We start from the raw sequence: 26,166 nt of genomic DNA, 5'->3' as shown, positions 1-26,166 counted from the left end.
AATCTGGGCTGGCAGATTATTGAGTTGGAACCAAGACAAAGAATAACTTGGATTCTTAATGATAATGGTGAAACCGTAGCAGACCCCAGGGAAATAAATAGAGTTAGAAGTGTACAATACAAACCTGTATAAGTCTCAAATTAAATGTGACCCCTCAGAAAACACTTTTAGAAGAAAATAATTACTCCAACCTTTCCCAGAAATTTAACAAACCGTTAGAGTCAGACCTAACAGAAACAGCTGGATGAGCTACATGAAGGCAGCTAAAGCGCCAGACTTCCCAAAGTCAGGAAAATCTATAGGGAGATGTTGAGCGAGACAGAAAATCATTTCTGCCTGCAGTCATTCAATGTCTGAGAACTTAAATCAAGTTTTCTTTGCACTCATTTATAGAGTATTTGTAGATTAACATATTTGCATGTGCTTGCTTGTTATTTATTATTTATATTCAGTCATATTTAATTACTTTTTTGTTTTACCTGTGTATAGTGTCAAATGCACTATGTATGATGACTTTAATTTAAAAGAAAAAAAACAAGCCTGAGCTCGTTCTCGAAGGGCCGTGGCACCTGGGTGAGGAGAACTCGACAAGAAGAGAGATGGAGCGGACGAGCGCCTCATCGTGCCGTTCCTCTGTTATTGATCATGTTGATCATTTCATACATGCACAAACAGCGGTTAAATACATAAAATGTCAACTAGAAAAAAGTGTCCCCACATCGTTTTGGCGCCCCCTCTAGTGCAGCGCCCCTCTGCTTTCCATACAGTGCATACCCACTTTTTGTGCCACTATCCGGAGTGCAGTGGTCCCACTTCCAAATATGGTATTGGTCTGTCCCCGCCTCTTACTGTTTTCTGCAGCGAGGTCCTTTTTTCCTTAAAGTAAATTCTATTTTTCTTCTCTTTTTATTCTCTGTTTTAACTTTGATTTATTTATTTATTTATTTATTTTTTACTGTATCTTTAGTTCTCAGAACTGTTCCAAACAGAATATTGTCGTATATACGGGCCACTATAGCAATTTCCTGTAAAAAGTACCCTGCTCCGTTCTGGTTCCGTAAGTCAACGCAGTGGCGAGATCCGTCTTTCATACGGCCATGCCCCGTCACCCCCTGTTTCCTAGGAAACCAAGGCGTGGTTAGCGCGCTCCTGAAACAGGTGACTAATATGATTGGCTAAAGCGTCGGATGATGTCGTAGCGTATCATCGTTCCATCGTTGTTGACTCCGAGTCCGAAAGCTGCTGAATCTCTGCTGAAGCTCTTCTGTTCAGGCTCAGCGGGTGAGAGCAGTCCACCGCAGCGTCCACCGCAGCGTCCACCGCAGCGTCCACCGGAGCGTCCACCGGAGCGTCCACCGCAGCGTCCACCGCAGCAGGACCGAAGGTAACAACCTCATTTCTTACCATTTATTTCTAATCCAATGTCAGTTATCAATCTGCTACCCTACAAAAACTGCATTAGTTAGTTGCTACAGTGTACAATCTTCATATTTAACAGCAATACTTTATTGAAATTACTCAAATTACATAAACGTAATTTTTATATATTTAAAAAATAGCCAGTAAGAAAGTTGCAAAGCCTTTTCATATAATTGGCATCACAATACATTTTCTAAAAAATTTAAACCCGATTTCTATGCTGAAAAGGACACATCAACAGGGATATTTAGGGATATTATTTATTTATTTATATGGAGAAGTTGGATGAGGACAAAATAGAAATTCTAATTAATTAATTATGTGCACTTTATCTTTTTATCCTACAACATCTTTCCAAATTTTCATCTCAATATTTTCCTGTTTTATTTCTTAGCTTTATTGCACCATGCTAAGTCCTCTGTTTCGCGCCCACGGCCTCTTGGTGGCCTCACACCCATGGGAGGTGATTGTTGGGACAATCACCCTCACCATCTGCATGTTGTCCATGAACATGTTCACCGGCAATGATCAGATCTGCGGCTGGAATCTGGACTGCCCCAAAACAGAAGAGGTAACACAACCAACAATCCTTTCAAAGGTGCTCACAAGGCTGGATTATATGTCTCAAAAAGTTGTCGCCTCAGTTTTTCTTTTGTTGGTTGTCACTTTTCAAGTATCTAAAATCATACATTGCATGTCAACAAAAAAATATCAAACTGTTGGAGCAAGTTGTCCTGCAGCAGATGGTCACACATATCACAGGTGAAAGTGTCCAAAATGCTAAGGGTCAGGTAGAGAGTTAGAGATATACAGTATATGGCAGATGACTGAGAGAAGAAAATCTGGATTTATTGACTTTGCCATATTAACAGTAGTAATGTTATGCAGTCCTTGTTCTCGTTATATTAAAAACTGTAAAAGCTAGGAAGAATAAGAATACTTTACAGTATCTATCAATAGTATTCTCCTCTTTTTGTTGCTTTTACAAGTCAATCATGATCATTAATTTTTTTTTTTTGGCAAGGAAAGATAATTTCAATGAAGTCTTAGATCAAAGTGAAAATTGATTTCTACAAAATACTGATAATTAAAAAAAAACATTTAACATAAAATAGGTGATTCCAAAACCCCCTTCAAGTTAGTATTGAAGGGGGTATTCAGTGACAATACAGTATTGTACTATATTGTCAATGTACATTGACATTGACAGTTCATCAATGTCAATGTACCTTTGGCTTCAATCGCAGCAGGGAGTCTGACTGGATTGGTCTCAACTAGACTACATATCTGGACTCTGCAATTTTCCTCCATTATTTTTTTAGTAAAACTGTTCCATGTTGCATAGGAATTGGCTCCTTTTGAAATCTAATCACAATACTCTATCAGACTAAGTTCTGGACTTTGACTGGGACACTTCAGAACTTCTGGTTTGCTGTCTTCAAATCATTTCTGTGAAGCTTCAGCTGGATGTTCCAGGTTGTTGTCTTGAAAACAAAAATGCTTCAAAGCCATAGTTGTCTTTAAGATGGAAACAAGTTACCCTCCAGAATTTGCCTGTTTATGTTTATTTGGACATATCCATAGTACTTATTATCTAAATATGATTGTAATGAGAATCAATCTGAAAGGTTTTCTTTTTTCCTTTTCTCCAACACTATTAGGAAATAGAGACGGATGAACTGGTGAAAGAACTGTTTGACTGTTATTTAAGTCAAATATCAGTTTATTTCTCCCAACCAAAATAATTTAAATTCTCTTTTTCCTTTTCCAACAATGTTTTAAAATTTCTTGACATGGATGATTTCCATTGTAGCCCTTCAAATGACACCAGTAATTCGTCTTTCACTGTACTTTTCTAAGATGAAGTGGCATCTCTCCCTTTTCTACTAGTAAAGCTGACCTTGGAGTTCTGATGGCCCCTGTGCATAACCTCAAGGCTTGATACTAAATATTATCAAATTTTTTTAGTAGTGTTTCTGATGCTGACTCAAAAGCTATACTGCCATAATCAAATACCGACCTTATTAAACAAGTATATATTGCTTTCAATGCTTTTTCTCTCATTCTCTCAGAGACACAGGTAACACTAAATACACAGGAGGTAATTAGGAAAAGAGACACACCTGGGAGTAATCAAAGGGGAGACAGGACAACACGAAAACTCAGAAGACACAGAAAAACTCACACCATGACGGTACAACTCCTCATTGGGGGGGGTGACACAGGACAGAAGGAAGGAGTAGTTTTCTACAAATGTGAACTCCATATTTATCAGGCAAAACTATATAGTGCAATACCATATCACTGGTCAATCTATCCGCCAATTCCTATATTTTCTCTTGTGTTGTATTTATATTCTTTGTTTTGTATTTACATTCTCATTACATTCACTGTGTACCTTTGTATTTTATTTTATTTATTTTATTGTATCCTTTTGCGTATGCTTACTGTGTGCCACTTTTTTGCCTGCAAGCTGCTGGTAACTTTAATTTCCTGAGGGAGTCTTCCCAAGGGATCAATAAAGTACAAGTCTTAAGTCTAAGTTAAGGGAGGCTCCAAGATGCCCCAAAAATACAACAAGGGTGGGTGGGCGGAGGGGCGCTGGATGGGGGGCAAGAGTCCAAAACAAACAGAAAACAATCAACAGGGTGGGTGGAGACACGCAGTGGGCGTCTGCAGCGCAGAAAATGGAACCCACGGGGAAAGTCCGCTGGGCGTCTGCAGCGCTGAAGGTGAGACTCATGGGTAAAACGTCCAGCGGGCAGGAGGCGGAACCCCCAGAGAAGGTTCGGCGGACCTCTGCGGCGCTGAAGGCGGGAACCATGGGGGAGGCCCGGTGGATGTCGCCGGTGTTGGGGCCAGACGCCAGGAGGCAGCGAGGAGTCTCTGGGGCCACCAGGACACCGGGACTTGGGAGGAGCTCTTGGAGGCGATGAGAGAACACTGGAAGAGGCAGTAGAAGATTTGCAGGGGTCACTAGGAGGCTCAAAGGGGGCACTAAGGAACTGCTCTAAAGAGACACTGGGAAGACACCCTCTAACTGGGGTGGAAGACCTGCTTACTGGGTCAGTAAACCTACTAACTGGGAAGGACATGGACGTTGGCCGTGGATGGCTTGCAGTGGACGTTGCAGTGGGCTCTGGCCGCGGAGGGGTTGTAGCGGCGGCGAGAGGTGGTGTGGTCCTGGAGATAACGGAGCTTGGGCCGGAGGTGGGGCCGGCTCCGAAGACGCAGGTGCTGGGGCCAGATGGGGTGAGGCTGTAGCAGTGGCAAGGTGCGTAAAAATCGCTGCAGCGGTGACAGAAGGTTTGGTGGGCGCACGAGCTGGAACTGTGGCCAGCACCGGCCCCGGAGATGCAGGAGCGGGGGCTGGAAGCGGTGCTGGTCCCAGAGATGCTGGAGGAGAGCTGGTGGAAGTCCGGCTTAGGACACAGATTGTCACCAGCCATGACGGCAAAGGCTGTCTGGCGTACCCACTGTGCTTCCCGCTGCAGCTCCAGAAAACAGAGGTGATCGGACCAGTCCTCCAGCACAAAGAGATGCCTGTACACGAAATATGGCTCAGCCATCATTTCTATGAAGTCCTTGATTGTTCTCTTTAATTTGTACCAACGAGGTGTGTTCATGTTGAATGTATATTTCTTTTAGCGTTCCTCACCATACAGTTTGGTCGACTCCTTCTGTCATGAGGTGTGGATGTAGTGGTGAGAAAAACGCAGTAGACCCAGGTAGAAGTGAGAGATGAAAGTTTAATGATGATAATCACAAATAATCCAAACTGCCAGGCAGCAGGCCTGAGCGGAAGACGGGGTTCAACGTTGGTAGCAACTGGGGAGACGAATGGACACATTGCAACATCAAAAAACAGAATAGACAAGACAAGGACCTGATGAGGAACAAGAACACATGTAGGGTTAAATGCACTGACGGTAATCATGGAAACAAGACACACATGGGAATAATCAAGGGAAGACACGACAACACAGAGATGCAGAGACAACAGAAAACTCAAAATTAACACAGAGAACCCAAATCCTCACACAGCCACCACACTCTCCTTATTAACTTGCCCTTTTCTTATTTCATGTTCTAAACATGGAATAGGATCCATAATGGTTCTACCGTTTCTAAATTCACTTTGACATTTTGATAAATCCCTTCTTTTCAACAAAGCAGCTCAATCTTTCATTTATCATTCTCTCCATTATTTTGCATAAGTGTGAAGTTAAAGCTGGATTTGACCGCTCTTTAACTGGCTTTAAGATTGGAACTATGATTGATTCTTCCATGCCAAAAGTTAAAAACCCCACTTTCCATATCTTATTATAAAATTCCAATATAACCTTCTCAGCTAAATTACTAAGCTTATTAACCATATTAAAAGTAATGTTATTTTTTCCTGGAGATTAATTTTTAGATTTCTTAAAGCACTATTTAATACAAATAAAGAAAAATGACTCTTTAATAAGTCATTACATCTTACATTTTCTTCTAATAAATTAACATTTTCATTAATTGTACAAACTCTTCCCTGTTTTTCTTCTGTACTTAAATTATTACAATAATAAACTTGATCAAATTTTTAACCAACATATTTGCCTTCTCTTCTTCAGTCATAGCAATAACATTTTCATCTTTTAGAACTGGATATCCATATTCACTTCTAATTCCATTCATTCACTTTATCATTCCCCAAACTTTTGAAATTTTTGTTTCCTATCTAATCACAAAAGTTTCCCCAATAAACCTTTTTTTGCATTTTTCACAGTTCTTTTAAGAAGAGCTTGTAACCTTTTATATTCAATAAATTTCTGAAAATTCTGATTTCGTTTAAAACTAAAAGTTTTATTTCGAGATTTAATTGCAACATCACATTTCTTCTTCTTATGTTTTCCTGTTTTCTTTTGGATCACGTGTAGCACCTAAAATGGTTTCACCAATAGAAAAATTTACATTTTCAACATCCAAATCTATATTAACTTTTTGCATTTCTTCATCACTTATTATTTTATATTTTTCCCAATCAACATTTCCAAATATACATCTTTCTATGTTTTCATGACCAATTTTTCCCATTTCTAGACCAATTTCAATAAGAATAGGATGATGATCACTTCCTCTAGTTGATTCCCTTAATATTTTCCAATTACTAATTCTAGCAAAATTCTCTAAAACTAAAGTTAAATCTAATGCTGATTCATTTCCATTTCTAATATTAATCCTTGTTCCTTCTCCATTATCAATTGTTATCACAACAATAACAATTGTTGTGATAACAATGAATAAAATTAATTTATCCATTGTGATTTCCATTCCTGACCTTGTTCTTTGACTGGGACCTGGACTTGGATTAGAAGACACTTGTTGATTTTTCTGAACTGTTCTTTTTTCTTGAACACTTTTTGCTGCCTCTGCATAAGTAATGTTTTTAACTATTTTCGGCTGTTGTATTTCTGCTGCCTTTATCCTTGCTTCACAACCTCCATATGCTACATTATGCTTTCCACCACAGTTACAACATTTCAACTGCACCTCCAGTCCACATTCATCGTATCGATTCATCATATCATTTAGCACATCTTTGCTTCCTTTCACACACTGATGCAATGAAACCAAACCTTTGGCATTTGTAACAGCGCAAAGGAGGAGGGATATAAGATGTAACATAAAAACTCATGAAACCAATTTTCACCTTGAAGAACATCACCTTGAAACTCCAGAAGTACCAAAAGACACTCTATTTTTCCCCATCCACAAATTTTAACAACCTTTTCAATCTCCGCACTTCCCACCATGTATATTTCTTTTGAGTTTTTCTAAATCTTCCTCGAGTGGAATACCAGTGATTACACCACGTGATATACTGTTTTCTCCAACAATTTTTCTTTCACTCACAACCGTTTTGCAATTGTTATCAATCTGCATACTTTTATTTTTTTGTTCTTCAGATTTACATTTGATCAACATGTTTCCATCTCACAAGATTTTTACAAATTCCACCTCCCCTAGTTTCTTTTTTATTTTTCTAGAAACTGCTATCAGACTTAGATTTATGTTCACATCTCCCCTCCTGAATTTAAGTATTACCTTAAATTACTCATTTATCACTTTCCTGCAAACCACTCTGTTTTCTTCATCTGAACTAAACTCTTCTAAGCTTCTCTTACTATTTTGGCTACCACTCTATCATCTTTTGAAATTTTTTTCTTACCTCTTCCTCTTCATTTACCTACCGGTATCCATTCATCAAAATCCATATCATCATCATCATCATCATCATCATCATCATCATCATCACCACCCCATCTTCCTTGGTTGTCATCCCAGTCCAGTCACACTCAGGTTTATGCCAATCACCAAAAACAACACAACACAAACCTGTCTCCTGCTCCTTCAGACTCTGTCATCAGTCCTCGTCCACCTCCACTCGACCTTGACATCTTCATTCAGCCTTTTGTCTTTGATTTCCAATTTTGACTTGCAATGATTCATTTCCTGCTAATGATCCCTGGTGGTTGAAGAAAAATCCACAGAAAAGTTTCACTGGGCTTTAAGCCGCATGGTTCAAAGCATGGGTGCAAAAGTAGCGGCTTATAGTCTGAAAAATACGGTATTTATTACTTTAGACCAACATTTGAAACAGAAACCCATTTAGTTTATTATTTTTAGAAATTGTGGAGTATTCATTACATTAGATCAACATTTAGCTTCCTACTTTTTTATCAGTGCAAGACCTAGAGAAACTCCTCTTAGTTCACAAATTTAAAAGAAACTTTGAAAGTGCAATCTACTTAACAACCCAGAGCAAGAATCAAACATGGAAAACCAACATTTAGTTTTATCAGAGCAAGAATCCAGAGAAACTCCTACCAGCTTATAAATTATTTACTTCTTATTCTTATTAAACATGGGGAACCAATATGTGGTTTTATACTTTTTATCTTTTAATCTTTCTTTTGGTTTGTATTTTTCCAATTCATGTAAAGGACTTTGAACTGCCTTGTTGCTGAAAATGTGTCATACAAGTAAACTTACCTATCGTAAAAGTTTTGAAGAGTTTTGAACAGGTTTTGATTGTATATTTTTTAATATCTCCTGTGACCTTGTTGCTTACAGGAAATTCTAAGCAGTGACATCATCATCCTGACCATCACTCGTTGTATAGCCATTGTCTACATATATTTTCAGTTCCAGAGCTTAAGACAACTGGGATCCAAATACATTCTAGGTGAGATATTGTTTCCACACCAGCATATTTGCAGGATACTGGAAGCATGTAAAATGTAACTGTTTTCAACTGTATTTCTTTGTTTATGCATTTTCTTCCAGGAATTGCTGGTCTTTTTACCATTTTCTCCAGCTTTGTGTTCAGCACAGTTGTTATTCACTTTTTTGATAAGGAGCTCACTGGCCTCAAGTAAGATTGCCCGAAATATATCATGTTATCAGCTTGTTGTGCATTAAGCTCTAACATGTTCTTGTTCTACAGCGAGGCACTGCCCTTCTTCTTACTTCTCATTGACCTTTCCAAGGCCTGCACCCTTGCCAAGTTTGCCTTAAGCTCCAGTTCTCAGGTGAGAAAAGACATTTTTTGCAACTTGTTGAAGCATTCTTTATAAAATTGCTATGCTTTTTCTCTCTATACTTTCTCAGGATGAAGTAAGGGAAAACATTGGAACTGGCATGGCTGTACTCGGACCTACCTTCACTCTAGATGCTCTGGTTGAGTGCTTACTCATTGGAGTAGGAACCATGTCAGGTACTACTTCCTTCTGTTCTGATGTTGCAAAAAATGTAAAGTGAGCCAATAAAACCGGTATAATTGAAAAGAGCAGAAAAATTGCTTTTAAAGAGAGAAGTGCCTGCCCAGGTAGCAAAGTATGAATGAATCAATGTTGAAATATGGTTCGGCAGAAATATTGAATCCACGTTGAGGCTTGACATTGAAAATATACAGAATATTTATTTGTGAATTTGTTGACATTTATAATCACATACTTACTTATCAAGCTGCAGCATAGACACAAAACAATGCAGTTATTTTTCAGTAAAAGTAATATCACCAAACTTACTGCAAGAGGGCTCAGAGTAGAATTCAATACAGAAGCAGACTGCAAACAAGCCAGCAGCAAAGGCGCTGTGTAGGTGGGACATACCACTGATTAATACAGGGAGAAGTGGACCGGTCCACTACTTGTAGTGACTTGCAGATATTTTTATGTTTACACATTGCACACCAACAGGCTGCAATAATTTTTACAGACAAGTAAGAAAATGTAAAGAAAGGAATCTCAACCCACTGTTCTCAACAAACATTGCTTAATTTAAAGCGTGGTAAACCCCTGCCTAGTAATAAAATTCTCCCACCCAGAAGTTAAAGAGGGGAAGAGGAAGAGAGGGAACAGGTGGGGTGCAACAAACAGCATATGTTGATTTAACAGTGTGACCTGAGAACCAACCCTTGTCCTCAGGGGACTGTGACCTGAGGACAACACATTCTATTCAGATGATAGCAATTCAGCAAAACCCCGTTAATCATCCATCAATTGAAATCACGTGTGCTGAATTAGTGGAATGTTTTCAGCACCAGGGGGTTTTCCAACCCTGCCGTCTTGAGGACCAGGATGAAAAACACTGGAGTTGGCATTTCAGTCATGGAAATTCAACCATGAATCAACACTGATTCTATGTCATCTTTTCAACATCAATTAACTGGCTAGAATTGGATGATTGTTTAATGGTTGATCCACTGTCAATCTTAACCATAATTTCAACCATTTTGATCTTAATCAGTGTTGAATTAACATCTCTTGCTATTTAGATAATCATTATCATCATTATCAGAAACATAGATTACAACCAAGGATTTAATTTTGAGTTTTGATCAGTTTGTTATTTGCTGTCCACTTTTAAAATGTAAACTCTACACAGGCTATTTTTGTGGACGTTTGTGAACAATTCAGATGTTCACCACTGAGGTATGAATAATTTCAGGAGCTAAATGATGTCAGATTAGGACATCAGAGTCGAACAAATCATCCAGTTTTAGGTATTTCAGCGTCAAAGGTGAGATTAGGGTTTTGTACCCCCTCCACACCTAACACATCATACAACTCAGCTATTTGTCATTATGGATTACTAAAATAAAGATTGAACTGTATATACATAGTTGTACATTAGCAACAGCTGATAGTTGGATTAGGAAACTTTATTTCAACTTGGCCACACTTCAACTGTCATAAATAAAAAATCCAACATTCTTTCAATGATAGAATAGATTGCAAGTCTCTACACTGGGGCTTCTGTTTTACACTACGTATTTATTTGCTGCTGCATCTTATCCAGGACTCTCTTGAAAAAGAGGCTTTTAATCTCAATGCAATTTTATCCTGCTTAAAGGTTAAATTAAAAAACCTTAATAAGAGAAGTAAATGAAACAGGAAGTGAAAAAATCCTGCTTCATTTGAAAAAAAATTCACCTTTTTTAATTATATCTTGTTAATTTTATTAGAATACTCCAGATACTACCTTGGTCTTGTTGTAATATTTCCTAAAGTTTTAACTCAGCTGCACATACAATATATGTTGTCATTGACAAAAAAGAAGTAATGAAAGTGTATGCTTAAAATACTTTGTGGATGTATGTTTTTGCACCGTGGTTCCTTTGTATGTGAATTATGACTGCTGAATATTTTTCTTGTGTCTTTAAGGTGTGAAACAGTTGGAAATCATGTGTGGCTTTGGATGCATGTCTGTTTTAGCCAACTATTTTGTGTTTATGACTTTCTTCCCTGCCTGTGTCTCTCTGGTCCTTGAGGTAAAACCCCCTTTTTGAGCTCCCATAGATAGGTGTACTAATAAAACTTTTTTTCATCATGTAGATTTTTTTAATATATATTTGCTCCAGTTGTCACGTGAGAGTCAGGAAGGTCACCCGATCTGGCAGCTAAGTGACTTCTCCAGAGTGATGGAGGAGGAGGACAACAAACCCAATCCTGTAACTCAGAGAGTCAAAATGATCATGGTAATGGCATGCAAAGAAAATCCTCCCTATGTATTTATTTTGTAAGGGTGTGTGCATCATTACTGGTTCCTCTATGTGCAGTCTCTTGGACTTGTGATGGTTCATGCCCACAGCCGATGGATTTCCAAACCATTGTCCTCAAATACAACAGGGAGTAATGCACAACTTGGCATGGAACTCGATCAGTTATCTCCCAGAAAAATTGAGCCAGAAATGCCACTGTGGCACTTCTACCTCAGCAGGTAGGACTCATCTAAGCACTTTTCTTTAAATAATTGTTTTTGTGTTTTTCAGTGTGTGCAGAAAGCATGACATGCATTTGCTTTAACTCTCACCCATTACCAGGATCTCTTTACCAAATGCCCAGGCCAGACTTTTTGGAATAAAAGTTAACACTCAGAACTGACCCGTATATGATTTTTTGGAGTTAGAGTTGAGCCACTTCCATACATAGTCCTGAATCTGACTTGTTTCCAGTCTTTTTTTTCCCCTCCAGGGGGCTTTTTGCAGGCTCTACTGTCCCTTGTACGACAGTAGGCTGACAGGAAAGGGGTAAGGAGAGGGGGGAAGACATGGCAAATATCATCAAGTCCGGAATCCGCAATGGCCGCGTCGAGGACTAATGGCCTCCAAATGTGGATTGCACTAACCAGTGGCGGAGCTAGACTTTTTTTCAAGGGGTGGCCAAAGGGTGAGCAAGGCTTTATCAGAGGGTCCATATACAAATGATGAACGAAAGGAAACAAATATTTTCTCACACACACTCAAATTAAAATGGTTTATTTAACTAAGATTTGCCATGACCAAACAAGACGTTAAACGGCTCTATGGACCAGTGAACATGTAAATGTAAACTCAGAGCCCAGAATATGACCAAAAACAAATTCTCAACAATAAATAAATAAACTGGTGCTTCTGGTGTGCAATAGGTTGTGCTGGGTGGGGGCAGTTCAGTGCCATTTCCTTCTGCTTCACTGTCTTCCTCCCCAGAGTCTGACTGAATCTGTATCACCCTCATCTCTCTCTGGAACTTCATTGGAAATGCATAAACAGACACAATAAAAAATGCAAAAAGTATCATGCTAACCTTTAGAATCAGGCTTATTGGATTTTACAACTTAATAACTCTCTGTCAGCCTCTAACCCGCTGGTGATACACTTGGGCCTGGAGTCTCCTGGCTGGATTCTCCAGGTTGGTCCCTGTTGCAGGGATCTGTCTGGTCCTGGTCACTGCTGCAGGGTTCTGTCTGGTCCTGGTCACTGCTGCAGGGTTCTGTCTGGTCCTGGTCACTGCTGCAGGGTTCTGTCTGGTCCTGGTCACTGCTGCAGGGTTCTGTCTGGTCCTGGTCACTGCTGCAGGGTTCTGTCTGGTCCTGGTCACTGCTGCAGGGTTCTGTCTGGTCCTGGTCACTGCTGCAGGGTTCTGTCTGGTCCTGGTCACTGCTGCAGGGTTCTGTCTGGTCCTGGTCACTGCTGCAGGGTTCTGTCTGGTCCTGGTCTGGCCCTGGTTTTTGCCTCTTTAAGAAGAACTGGGCGATCTTCCCTTTTCTCTTCATTTGGGCTCTACACAAAATAAGAGCCTGGTATTTAGACTCTGACTGTTTGGCAGAGACAACACTATTTTAACTATCATTTAAACTATAGTTTTTAGTTTTCTGTAGCTAGCTAAAATACTAAATTAAAAATGCATTAATTAAAATTTATTAATATAACTAGTTAGGTTATAATTTCAGTCATTATAAAACTTAATGGTTTTTCATATTCTTACCACACATTACAAGCAAGAGCTGGGAGATCTAAAACATTAGAGGGCAGCATGTCACTAAAACATGTGTTAAAATAATCTGTCTAAAACACGATCTACCAGCACTAACATGGCTAATATGATAAACGAGGCACTATGCAGCGGTACACAACCATTTTTCTTTTTAGAAATGTATGACAAGAGCCGCCTCTCATTAGGAAGGTAACAGCGGTTACTGCTGAGCGGTAAAATGTCGTAAATACCTGCAGAACTCCTGACGGTGTAACTCTAAAGCCGTTGATGTGTTTTGGATCAAGCAGGAACTACATGTCAGTTTAACCAATGAACAGCGTCGGGCATCGGACTGCCTTCAGGGACAGTCAGAAATTACAGTTTTCCTGGCAAATCTTTGCCGATCTCATAAGTATTATATTTTAAAATGACCATTTCCAGTGGGGTGGCAGTAGGGGTGGCCAGGGGTCTGTTGGGGGTGGCAAGTGCCACCCCGGCCCCCCCTCTGGCTGCGCCACTGGCACTAACCCCTACGCCACCACAGCGCAGACCTGTTTCCAGTCTTTTTGAATGTAATTCCATTTAGAAGAACCAAAACAGCTTTGCTGTGACTTTGACACCACTTTCCATTGGTGTTTCTCATAACTGTGCACTGGTGGGAGGTGTAAGTGTTCAGCAAGATGGACAATACAATTCAAAACTAACATGTTTCTCCACAGAGATGTCTCTGTAGATTTACTGCAGCACAATGTCTGGCTGCACCCTGGCTCCACTTCTTCTGCTTCTGGGTTGAAGATGTATTATTTCAAGTTTATCTGTGTAGCTAGCACATTTCAGCAAAGTGCTTTACATCATAAAAGCACAAAAATACAAAGTCATAGAACAGACAGTCAGGAATTGAAACATTATGTTTTGTCAAATGCCATTGTTACACATCAGATTGTTTAACAATTAATTGATTATGTTTCAAAAGCAACTCTAAACAGGTGGGTTTTTAGCCTTCATTTAAAGAAACTCAGTTTTTTGGCTGTTTTAGTTTCCTGGACGTTTGTCTGGTGCGCAGAAGCTGATTACTACTTCTGCTTGTTTGGTTTTGGGGATGCAGAACAGAGCCAGAACCACCTCAGCAACAGCCGATCTTCAGTGTATTGTTGTGCTAAGCTGTTCAGTGCTTTATGAACTAACAGTATTTTAGAGTTTTAGAGTTTATTCTCTAAGCTACTGGGAGTCAGTGTAAGGATTTTCAAACTGGGGTGATATGCTTTATCTTCCTGGTTTTAGTCAGAACGACAGCCGCAGAGTTCTGGATTAGCTGAAGCTGATGATTGATTTTCTTTTAGGCAGACCTGTGAAGATGCTGCTGCAGTAATCAATGCGAATAAAGATAAATACATGGATGAGTTTCTCTAATGCTGAGACTTTAGTCCTCTAATCCTGGAAATGTTCTTCAGGTGATAGAAATGATTGTACCACTGTATGTCTGTTTGTAGCCATTTTTACGTGTTTGATGTGCTTATGTAAATGCTGAGCTAGAAGGGTGTGGCCATTAGCAGTTCACTGGCATAATTATGTTGTAGCCCATCACAGTCTTTCAAGAGCTCAAACTGATTGGGTGAAATCTCAATATTGGAGAATGACTTTGTGTATTAAATGTAATGAACATGTTTTGTATAACCCACAGACTTATCCTAGCTTATCCTAGTCATAATAATGAACCTTTAAATATATTGAATGTTTTGAGTTATTGTTGCAGAAAATCTCCAATTCACCAAATAATTCAGTTTGTTAAATAAATATTATTTTGACCATCACTCAGAATTACGTTATGACCAAAGCGAAGAAAAATGAACAGCAAGAAGAATACCAGCCTGCAGTCAGTCATGAACCTGACTGCCTGTTTGTCTTGTTTACAGAATGATAACCATGGACATAGAGCAAGTGATCTGTCTGGCCTTAGCTCTGCTGTTGACTGTCAAGTACATCAAGTTGAGCAAGTGGAGATGGAGTCTACACTGTCTCTTAGGAACCCCATCACCAGCCCAAACCAGCAATACAACAAGACCTGCTGCATGAGGGAGCTTTCTGCACCCAGATTTTCACCACCTGCAGCCCCTTGCAGGGAAGAAAGAGGTGTGTCTGCCCTCACTGACGATCATGGAACAGCTTTGTATAGCACTGTGTCTTATTCCAACTTGTCTCCTAGATGAAGTTATTCGGCCATTTCCTGCCACCACCACTGACTGTCAGTCAAAGAGCTTGTTTGTCATTGGGGAAGAAAATGGGGAGATGAAGTATGACAACACTGAGTCCAGTCTGCTGCAGAATCCCAGAGGACTGGATGAATGTGTGTCTATCTTTAACAACCCTGAGGTAAAACATAGAGAAGAAATCCTATAATGCCCCTTTAACAATTCACAAGTCATATTATTAAATGTTTTATAATTTAAATTTGGATATTATTTTTTAGTTCTAACCTTGTACACATACAAGGTTAGAGTGAAAACGTATGAGAACCTGGTAAAAACACATTTATTAGGATCACGTCTGCATATTTAAAAGAGGGTGCACTTGCTTTCTTATGATTCTTACCATTACATTCATATGTATAACCTCACCTACATTTTAGCATCATAGACACAATCAGATCTATCTAATCAATGAGGGTATAACCAGTAAATACATAGTTAATTGGTCAAATATGAAATAAGTGTTATGAAATAGGCCTGAGCCTTTAAAGTGTAAATAGTTGGAATGACCTCTGGGTGGACCAACAACTGTTCAGACTTCAATAATAACCACCAGCTCCTAAAACGTTGAAAAGTCTGATTGTGTTTCTGCAGCAAGGTCCGTATCATTTAAGTGATGCAGAGGTGATGCTGCTGGTAACCTCCAAACACATCCCAGCATACAAACTGGAGACTTTGATGGAGAAACCAGAGAGAGGAGTGTCGATACGAAGACAGATGATCTCTGCCAAGCTTTCTTGTCCTTCTGCACTCTCCTCCCTTCCATATATTAACTACGACTACTCCAAGGTGACATTGAAAGCTGTACAAGAAACTCTACATCCACACGAACCTGTGTCTTTAACAAAGATGTATTTTTTGTAGGTTATGGGTACCTGCTGTGAGAATGTGATTGGTTACATCCCAGTACCGGTTGGAGTTGCAGGACCGCTACATCTGGATGGAAAACAGTTCCAGATTCCCATGGCAACTACAGAAGGCTGCTTAGTTGCAAGCACTAACCGAGGCTGTCGTGCAATTGCTGTAAGTGTCTGAGTTGTTGTTACATTTAGCTCCATGAAATTTCCATTCAAGAAGGTGAAGGTTTTCATATGAAATGTTGAGTCCTCGTGCGATGACGTATTATTACGTTATTTCTATTAAATCAGTGTAAAAAGGTCTTCAAACAATATTATCGTTTATCGCAATAATTTTTTGAGACAATTAATCGCCCAGCAAAATCTATTATCGTGACAGGCCTATATTTAACCCAACCTGTGTCTGTGTTTCCCTCTTGTATCCTTGTCGTTCGTCTGTCCCCTCTGAAGTTGTGTTTATTGCCAGTTGTCTCACTTCCTATCAGAGTGATAATTTTTGCCGTTGCTCCCCTGTGCTGCCTGAAAAAGTGTACCACTTCACCTTTGTTTTTACCTTTCTTTTTAAACATTTAGACATTTATATTTCTGAATATATCTGTTTAATCCTTTTTGTCTCCTTGCTTTAGCTGTCTGGAGGAGCCAGCAGCTGCATCCTGGCCGATGGCATGACTCGTGGTCCTGTGGTCAGACTTCCATCTGCCTGCAAGGCTGCTGAGGTGAAGGCCTGGCTAGAGAGTCCAGATGGCTTTCAGGACATCACGGAGGCTTTTGACAACAGCAGCAGGTAAACCGCTTGGTGTAGCTGTACAGACTCACTACATAAGCTGTGCTTAGGGGCCAATACTAGTAATCACTTCTTCTTGACTTCTACAAATAATTTATGATTTTGGCATTTATTGGCAGATTTGCACGGCTACAAAAATTGTTGGTTGGACTGGCTGGGAGAAATCTTTACATACGTTTCCAGTGCAGGACAGGAGATGCTATGGGAATGAATATGATCTCTAAGGTAACCATGAGAAAATAGTTTTCAACATATCAACTGTACTTATCACTTTATGTGAATGCAGTGTTTGACACGGTTAGCAACCTTTTTTTTTTTTTAAAGAAAACTTGATTGTCTGCAGGGCACAGAAAAGGCTCTAAGCAGGCTGCAGCAGCACTTTCCGGAGCTGCAGGTAGTGGCAGTCAGTGGGAACTACTGTACAGACAAGAAACCTGCTGCTATCAACTGGATCGAAGGGAGGGGCAAGTCTGCTGTCTGTGAAGCTACCATCTCTGCAAAGGTGGTCCAAGAGGTAAGAAGAGTCAGGCCTACAAGTGCTGCTATCTCTTTATACCAAACAGCTATTAAGGTTCTTCTTTGCTTTCCCATTTTATTATGCTGTCTTCGCATCACGAGCATACAGTTCAGTAAATTATTTCCATAGTTTTAGTAGCATGGTGTTATACAATACTACATACACTTATATAGGGTTATTTTTTTCCTTACCCTACTTTTCCCACCACAGGGCCATGTCAGACAAAATACATAAAATTTTGGATGGACCCTGACCTTTAGGTAAAGCTTTGTGATAAAAAGTGGGGCCTCTTCCACCTTCCAGAGGTTTTACCTATCTCCTGACGATATTGGGCAGAACTATTCGGTGGCGGAGGCAGTTCTGCTGTCATCAACCACTCCTGTGTGTCCTGGTTTGGTGTGCCATTGGACTTGACCTCCGACAGACGTCTTCAGTTCACTTCAGAGTTGTGGATTGCAGTGGCAGACAACCTTGGGATTAAACTCCACCGTATTGCTGCCTACCATCCGCAGGCCAATGACCTTTGTGAAAGGTCCCTTTGCACAATGAAGCCTGCATTGCGGGCCTCGTTGGTGGATAATAGCTGGATAGATCACCTGCTTTGGGTTTTGTTGGGCCTGCTTTCAGCTCCAAAAGAAGACCTGCAGATTTATTCAGCTGAGTTGGTCCTGGGCCAGCTTTTGGGCACCAAGGTAATTTCTTTAGGGTTTGGCGGGTTTGGTTGTTCCCAGGGGAGAACAGTTCTAAATGGGGAATCTAGATCTTTTGCCCAGTTGGCAGGACATCACTGTCATCCACAGGTGTTTGTGCCAAAGGACCCGATTTCTGTTGAGTATGTAGTTATCTGCCATGACTCACACCGCTCATATTGGAGAATCAAAAGGTGCAAAACTCTCAAATATATGGATAAACAAATAAAACTCAGAGACAAATCCTTTACTGCCAGCCACAACGGGTTGGGAGATTTATTAACACATCTACCACGGATGCATCAATACAAAAACATCATTTCCAAAGTCTGTTCCCCAAAATCCCCAAAAATCTCAAAATCTCTCCGTTCTTTGTCAACAGGCTCTTTTTATAGCTTCCCAATGACATTAAAGTGTAAGGGGCAAGTTTTGACCAATTCCAAATAGAATTTTGCGTCAAGATTCTTGGCTGCCCATTGACTGAGTGTGTGTTGGAGTTTCTCTGGAACACTAATGACCTCTTGATCTGAACATCTGCTCCACATCAGAACTGCCAAATAAGCCAATTAATCACAATTGTTGTTCTTATCTATCTAAACAGCTTACTTCCCAACCCGTGTTTTGGTCCAACTTTTGTGATTTTTAAGCAAGAAAGTCAGGTCAGGTCTACCTTTCTGACGCCAACAATCTTTCTGCAAAAACAACTCCATAAAAAGTATTTCCGCGCTAACACTCACCACTTCAGCCTCCTTACAATGGTACATTCCATGTTTAGGAGAGGATTTTTTTTGATGGAGTTGGGGGGTTATCAGTAGAGTATTTCGGTGGACAGTTTCAAGCCAGCTCATGTGTTACCTGGGGGACCCAGTTAAGTTGGCTCAGCCATCTTGCCGTGGTCGTCCGCCAGTTTCTTTACCTTCATTTCCGGGTTCTCCCCTTATAGCTAGTTTGTCCTCCTCAGGTGGACAGTTTGGTCGCAGTTGATCTGGAAAGTCTCTTTCAATTTCAACCCCTGTTCCTGTGAAGAGAAACCGTGATGGCCGACTTATTAAACTAACTAGTCATTACCGTTAGGTATTTAAATTGATTTGTTTGTTGCTGTTGTTTGTGTGTGTTTTATTTTATGTACTTGTGATGTTTCACATGTTCAGGCGGATATAAAGTACATATATATTTATTTATTTATTTATTTTTTTTTCCTGTTGTGGGCAACGGGGCCCGGCGAATACCCGTGGTTAACGGACGGCGGAGTCCGGCGGTAACAGGCGCTTAAATTCCGTGTCAAAGGGAAGGGGGAAGAAAGGGAAAGAAGAGGGAAGGGGAAAAAAAAAAAAAAAAAAAAAAAAAAAAAAAAAAAAAACCTTGGTATTTTATTCTATGTTGCATGCCTTTGTGTTTTGTGTTTATGATGTAAAGCACTTTGAAATGCCTTGTAGCTGAAATGTGCTATACAAAATAAAATTTGATTGATTGATTGATTGATTTCATACCTGAATGTATACTTTTATTGTGAAGGGGAGAAGGTGAGGTGAGAAGACACCAGCAGTTGCACTACATTCTATTTTTGACTTGAATTAGAAGACATTAAGAATAAAAAAAGACTGACTATTCGAGCAGACAGATTTAAAGAGCCGCAGGAAAAACGGAGGTGGATTAGCAGTGTTTCTGAACAACAGATGGTGTTATCCAGGACATGTTACTGTGAAGTGTCATCTCTGTAGACTAGACATTGAACTCTTGCAAGTAAGTTTCCGACCATATTATTTACCAAGAGAGTTCACCAGTGTTATTTTGGCAGTTGTTTAAATGTCACCCTGAACTGTTGCCGATAATGCGTCTCCAATTTCTGGTGATTTTAATCACGCCTTACTCTCTTCTATGCTGCCAATGTTTCACCATTTTGTCAGCTGCTCCACCCAGGAAAACAAGTTTTTGGATTTGCTTTACATTGATGTCAAGAATGCAAAACCTCCTCTGAGAAAATCGAACCGTAATCATGTTTTTCTCCTCTGAATACAAACCCCTAGTTAAGAGGCTGCCTGTTAGGAAGATAACTGTTAGGAAATGGTCACAGGAAGCAGAAGAGGCCCTCGGGGCTTGTTTAAAATAACTGATTGGACTACTCTCTGCCAGCCACATGGAGATGACATCAGTGCCATGACTGAGTGTGTGACTGACTATATCAGGGGTGTCAAACTCCAGTCCTCAAGGGCCGGTGTCCTGCAACTTTTAGGTGTGCCTCTGCTGCACCACAGCTGAATAGAATAATTAGGTCACTAGCAAGGCTGTGGAGAACTGATCTACACAAGGAGGAGGTAATTAAGCCATTTCATTCCAGAGTTTTGTATCTGTGGTACATCTAAACACTGCAGGAAACCGGCCCTTGAGGACTGGAGTTTGGCACCTGTGGACTATATTAACTTCTGTGTGGATGGCACCATCCCCACCAGAACAGTGAGATGCTTCCTGGATAACAACCCCTGGATCACCAGTGACATAAAGGAACTTTTAAACAAGTACGAAAAGAGTCTCAAGGGAACATATTGAGGAGTATTCAGAAACAGTTCAAAGTCAAGATTAGAGACAACAAAGAGAAGTACAGGAAGAGGCTGGAGAATAAACCGCTGAAGAATAATGTCAGAGATGTGTGGTCAGGGTTGAAGAAGACATCCTGCCTGGTTCTGGTACCAAAGAAAACTCATCCATCAGTCATCAACGACTGTAGGCCTGTTGCCCTGACATCCCACAATATGTCCTGTAGCGATTCCTGTTGGCCCATCTGAGTAAGAAGACAAGGTCATATCAAGACTCCTGCAGTTTGCTTATCGCCAACATAGTTGGAGTTGATGACGCCATCATACACCTGTTTCAACAAACCCACTGTCATCTGGACAAAGCAGGCAACGCCTTTGGCAGTTCCTTCCAGGGACCCTGGATGTATCATACAGTACACTCAAATTTAGTTGACCATGTTATGATAAAACATATCTAAGATGAATTTAGATGAATTCCCCATCCAGAGGAAGCATATGATGCCAGTAGGGAGAAAACATCTCTCTATTAACATATGAATGGTGATCTCCAACACACAGAGATCACCATTGGTGGTTGTCTCACAATTGATTTTCCTGTTTTTCCCATTCCTCAGGTTTTGAAGACTACAACTGAGGCCTTGATAGAAGTCAACATCAGTAAAAACCTGGTTGGCTCAGCCATGGCAGGCAGCATTGGTGGATTTAATGCACACGCTGCCAACTTGGTGGCTGCCATCTAATAGCCTGTGGGCAGGTAAGGAGGTTCTTTTTAATCATGTTTATTCCTTTATTTTATTACACTTTAGCATTAAACATGTCTCTCCATGTGTGTTTACCAGGATCCGGCCCAGTCAGTGACCAGCAGTAACTGCATTACTCTCATGGAGCCATCAGGACCAACAGGGAAGGACCTGTACATCAGCTGCACTATGCCCTCTATAGAGGTGGGCACTGTGGGAGGAGGCACTAACCTGCCCCCTCAACAAGCCTGCCTCAAGGTATGTACACATTCACATGCACACCCACAGGCCTACACTAAAACACACACACACAAACATGTGCACACACACTGAAACACACATGCAGACACGTAAACCTGTTTCACTAACTCATAGTAAAGCTGAGTTAGCAAACAACATGCCTGAATATCATTGTTTCCTCTATAGAGTTTAACCAAGTACAGCTGGTTTGTTTGGCCTGACAGTTGCACTGAACTGGATCAGTTTATTAAAATATGGAACAGTAATTACAGATTACTGTATTTACAACTCTCCAGCTGTCAGCCCAGCCAGTCAAACACCAGCCTAATTTTAACAGGATTCCTGTAGCTCCATAAACACACTGTTCGAATGGGTTACCTTAAAGTTTCACAGGTTCAAGTGAGGAATTATTTCTTATCCTGAGGGGGAGTTTTTTTGTTTTGTTTTTTTATATTATGTTTATTAGATTTTGAAAATGTATACAAAAATAACAATAACAGGACAAAACTTATGCAGCACTAATACAGAAAACAAAAAACAGGATGCATGCACATAAATGCACGTGCCTGATTTTCTGGGTGCTCCTCCAACCTCCTCTTGTAATCTCTTTTAGCCTTTCTGGTTCCTCTCTTTAGGTTGCTCCATGCAAGCTGCATGGAATTGAGTTTCTGTAAAGTTTAGGGTTCAGTATATACTGGTAATGGTTCAATTTAGTTGGGGTTAGGCAATACAAATGAATGGAAGTCGATAGACAGTTTCTACACAGATAAAGAAAAATAACATGTGCATGATTTGTTCAGATGCTGGGAGTCCAGGGTGCAAGTCAGCAGTACCCAGGGGAGAATGCCTGCCAGCTGGCCAGGATTGTATGTGCTACAGTGCTGGCTGGAGAGCTCTCACTGCTGAGTGCTCTGGCTGCTGGGCACCTTGTCAAGAGTCACATGACTCATAACAGGTAAGAGCAAAACATGCTCACTAAAATATTTAAATTCCCCACTTGTTCAAATCCTCCTTGAGCTGTATTTTGATTTCCCGTGTAGTCCGGTCCTTTTTCTTGTATTCCTGTCCTTTTATGCGCTAGCACAAACATTAGCAGCATACCACTGTAGCTTCCCAATCCTGAAAAATTTAATTATTAGTTCAGTTTTGGCAGTGTTGTATAGTAACGAAGTAAAACTACTTCACTACTTTACTTAAGTATATTTTGGAGTACTTCATACTTTCCTCGAGTAAGAAGATTTTTGATAACTTTCACTTTTACTTCACTACATTCCCGAACTTAATTGCATACTTTTACTTTATTTTTTTACACATTTTCAATGTGGTTTAGTTACTCGTTACAAAAAAGCAAGAGAGAAACGCAAATGTTTTGATCCCACCTACTGATTGACTGCAACAAAGTCGGTAGCCGACTTGCCTGGGCTTGTTCATCTCCACCAATAGGATGCACAGGTTTTGCACCTCCCTACCTACGTCAAAAAGTCCAGCAAACAGTCTGATTGGTCAGTGCTCCGTTTGTGTAGGTTTGTGCCGTTAAAATGTTCGTTTGTGCAGCTTTGGTTTCCGAGATATTAAAATGATTTTTTTAGGCCATCCAGAGTAACCATCCCCCATTTTGCTCCAAAGTGGGCTGGTTCGTTACTGCTCCGTTTGTGCCGTTAAAACAAACGCAGCAAAGTTGTTTTCAATTTGGATTTTGGCTATTCCAATATCCGGTGTGAGCGGCGTCTAGCTCGAGGTTGATCAGATTCATGAACGCTAATTTCGGCCAGTCGTTCTCTAGGACTCCCCCTTCCTCCAGCGCTCGGAGGTTCACTCAGGGAGAGTCAACAAATTTTACATCCAAACTCTCCTGAGAAACTAATGGAAATAGATTTCTTGCCTTGTGACCAACTGACACAAAATTCATGACACAAAATATTGAGTATGAAGTAGTCATACTCAATATTTTCAGTAATTGTAATCTTAAAAAGTATATATTTTGGATGGCCTAAAAAAATAATTTTTAATATCTCGGAAACCAAAGCTGCACAAACGAAAATTTTAACGGCACAAACGGAGCACTAACCAATCAGAGTATTTGCTGGATTTTTTGACGTAGGTGGGTGTCAGCTTCATGGAGGTCTGTTTCATTTCTCCCATTAAACACCAAGTTAACAAAAAAGCTCTCCCTCTTCTGATGCCAAATAAGCTGCATTTCCCTCCCAATTCTTTTTCTTTTGCATAATGACCAGTTGTGTTCACCTATAGTTTGTGAAGTAGAGTAAACATAACGGGGTTTTTTCTTCATGTTGGCCGCATTTTCTGTACTGACTATTTTTCTCATTTTCAACACTGACCTTACTTAAAGGGAAAACTTAAGGCTTAAAAAACTTTGTATTTTCTGTCCTGGAGGGTTTACTAAGAAGCTGGTTCAGTTGTAAAGCAGGTTAAGTTAACCTTGTAGGTAAAGCACCTAATTTTCTTAACTAAATGATGCCTGCAGGTTTATCTATTAGCAGGTTTCATTTTGCCTGCACTTGGTTCTGTACATTATTTTAAGTGTATTTGACAAGTTTACCACAATATAAAAAATGTCATTCAAACTGCATTTGCCTTGTTTTACTTTTTACTTGTACTTTTCATTACATTACTTGAGTACATCCATTTTTACAGTAATTTCCATATTTAAGTACAAGACATTTCAGGTACTTTAATACTTTAACTCAAGTAATATTTCAATCAGTGAATTTTACTTTTACCAAAGTCATATTTTGGAGCGGTACCTATACTTTTACTTGACTCCGAGATTTCAGTACTTATACAACACTGAGTTTTGGTTTGTTATGATATTTATGCATGGTTAAAAAATGATTCCAGCTGTAACCAATTTTAAGGTCTACAAAGCCCCTGTATACATTGCTACAAGAGACCTGTGGGAATAGCGCTGCTTTGTTCTGCAGGGTTATTTAGAAGTGAGGTGTTGGAGTTTGGCTCTTATAGTTGCATGTTTTTGAACAGAACAACTTAAAGGTTCTCAGGACAGAATACTGAAAGTGTGATTATAATCTTTTGTTTGCAGATCTAAGGTGGACTTACATGGGACTCAGGGAACATGCAGCAGGAGGCTCAATGCAGACTGGCAGAAGTTAGGTCTTGTTCAAGAAACTGGATGGAAGCCATAAAGAGTAACCCAGTTTGAACAGATTAATCATTTATCAGTGAAGAAAAGACTTCAGCTGTCTTCCAAAACTCTTAATACAATATAACATTTTGATCAAGTATTGTTCAGTCCATAAAAAAATCTTAAGCAACTCAGTTTTTCTTACTGCATCTACTTGTATTTTGAGGATTTTTGTCATCAAGCACTTTTGCCAAAATAATCACAAACTGAGATGTACAAAGGTAAGACTTAAGCTCAATAAATGTTTCTTGCTGGATAGTCATACTCACCAGCAAAGTTGCTTTTTACACATTGTTGTTTCCTTTTTTCATCAGTCATTGCTACTAAAATGCTCTGTCAGAACTGGGGGAACCCACAAGGAACTATAACGGTCCAGATGATCCAATTCTGATTGATGATATACATTTATTATTGCATGTGATTAATTTTAGCATGTATCCAAGGACTGTCCTAAATAATTTGTATTATTTAGGACAGTTAATTCTAACTGTCCTAAATGATACAAATGGCTCAAAACTGCACTTTTTAAAGCACAAGAGAAGGGGGAAAGTGAAACAAAATCTCATTTTCAATGCATTTTTGGCCTCTGCTTTACAAATGCAGAACTGGCCTGCAAGAGGAAATGTGGGATACTGAACTAGAAACCAGTTTTACTCAAAGTTTCTGCCTGGTAGTTCGCTATATATTGACAAAGTCAACAAACCAGTACTCAAAGTTGACGAGTCATTATCCAACATTTTCCATTTTTTTAAAGAAATGCAATAAAGATTAACAATGCTTAATCAAATGCTTCAAATATTTTGGGTGATTAATATATAGGAGAGGAAGGACATCCGCACAGAAGGGGTCTCACTCCCAGAAGGAACAATAGCAGACATAGAGGACAGTTACAAGTACCTAGGTATACCACAAGCAAATGGCAACCTTGATGAGGCCACAAGGAAAGGAGCCACAGCTAAATACCTCCAACGAATAAGGCAAGTCCTGAGAAGCCAGCTCAATGGCAAGAACAAAATCCGTGCGATAAACAGCTATGCCCTACCAGTAATCAGATACCCTGCTGGAATAATTAGCTGGCCAAAGGAGGAGATAAAAGCCACAGATATTAAGACTAGAAAGCTACTAACCATGCATGGAGGGTTCCATCCCAAATCCAGCACCCTGAGACTGTACACGAGCCGCAAGGACGGAGGCAGA

General features: G+C 40.0%; 2 protein-coding genes across 4 annotated transcripts; one reads left to right on the top strand and one right to left on the bottom strand.

The window, feature by feature from the left end:
* Nucleotides 1-1,220: 1,220 nt before the first annotated feature.
* Nucleotides 1,221-25,258, top strand: LOC129355378 (3-hydroxy-3-methylglutaryl-coenzyme A reductase-like). The gene is given in 23 exon segments (XM_055024923.1): nt 1,221-1,314; nt 1,375-1,384; nt 1,814-1,990; nt 8,536-8,647; nt 8,749-8,836; nt 8,909-8,993; nt 9,073-9,178; nt 11,130-11,236; nt 11,327-11,443; nt 11,525-11,685; nt 15,113-15,180; nt 15,183-15,329; nt 15,403-15,569; nt 16,040-16,234; nt 16,310-16,468; nt 16,929-17,086; nt 17,206-17,311; nt 17,430-17,600; nt 21,441-21,561; nt 21,564-21,580; nt 21,666-21,824; nt 22,607-22,761; nt 24,868-25,258. Coding segments are annotated over 21 exon segments (2,667 nt in total). The 5' UTR covers nt 1,221-1,314; nt 1,375-1,384; nt 1,814-1,825; the 3' UTR covers nt 24,971-25,258.
* Nucleotides 3,901-8,320, bottom strand: LOC129355381 (mucin-5AC-like). 3 transcript variants are annotated; one of them, XM_055024929.1, is made up of 3 exons: nt 7,798-8,320; nt 4,499-5,247; nt 3,901-4,362 (listed from the first exon to the last, which is right to left on the bottom strand). In XM_055024929.1, the coding sequence occupies exons 2-3, from the start codon at nt 5,043-5,045 to the stop codon at nt 3,935-3,937; spliced, it is 975 nt and encodes a 324-aa protein (XP_054880904.1). In that variant the 5' UTR covers nt 5,046-5,247; nt 7,798-8,320; the 3' UTR covers nt 3,901-3,934. The 3 variants fall into 3 exon arrangements, with proteins under 3 accessions (XP_054880904.1, XP_054880903.1, XP_054880902.1); XM_055024928.1 differs by having other exon boundaries at nt 3,901-4,962; nt 5,078-5,247; XM_055024927.1 differs by having other exon boundaries at nt 3,901-5,247.
* Nucleotides 25,259-26,166: the final 908 nt, after the last annotated feature.

The sequence above is a fragment of the Poeciliopsis prolifica genome, unplaced genomic scaffold (assembly GCF_027474105.1).
Source record: "Poeciliopsis prolifica strain line A6 unplaced genomic scaffold, Auburn_PproV2 SCAFFOLD133, whole genome shotgun sequence".
Classification (NCBI taxonomy): Eukaryota; Metazoa; Chordata; class Actinopteri; order Cyprinodontiformes; family Poeciliidae; genus Poeciliopsis; species Poeciliopsis prolifica.
The sequence above is the reverse complement of the archived record's forward strand: the minus strand, read 5'-3'. Positions and strand labels throughout refer to the sequence as shown.

What these genes read in the sequence shown, in the direction of transcription:
- LOC129355381 (XM_055024927.1), bottom strand. Translation starts at nt 5,045, where the DNA reads ATGAACACACCTCGTTGGTACAAATTAAAGAGAACAATCAAGGACTTC.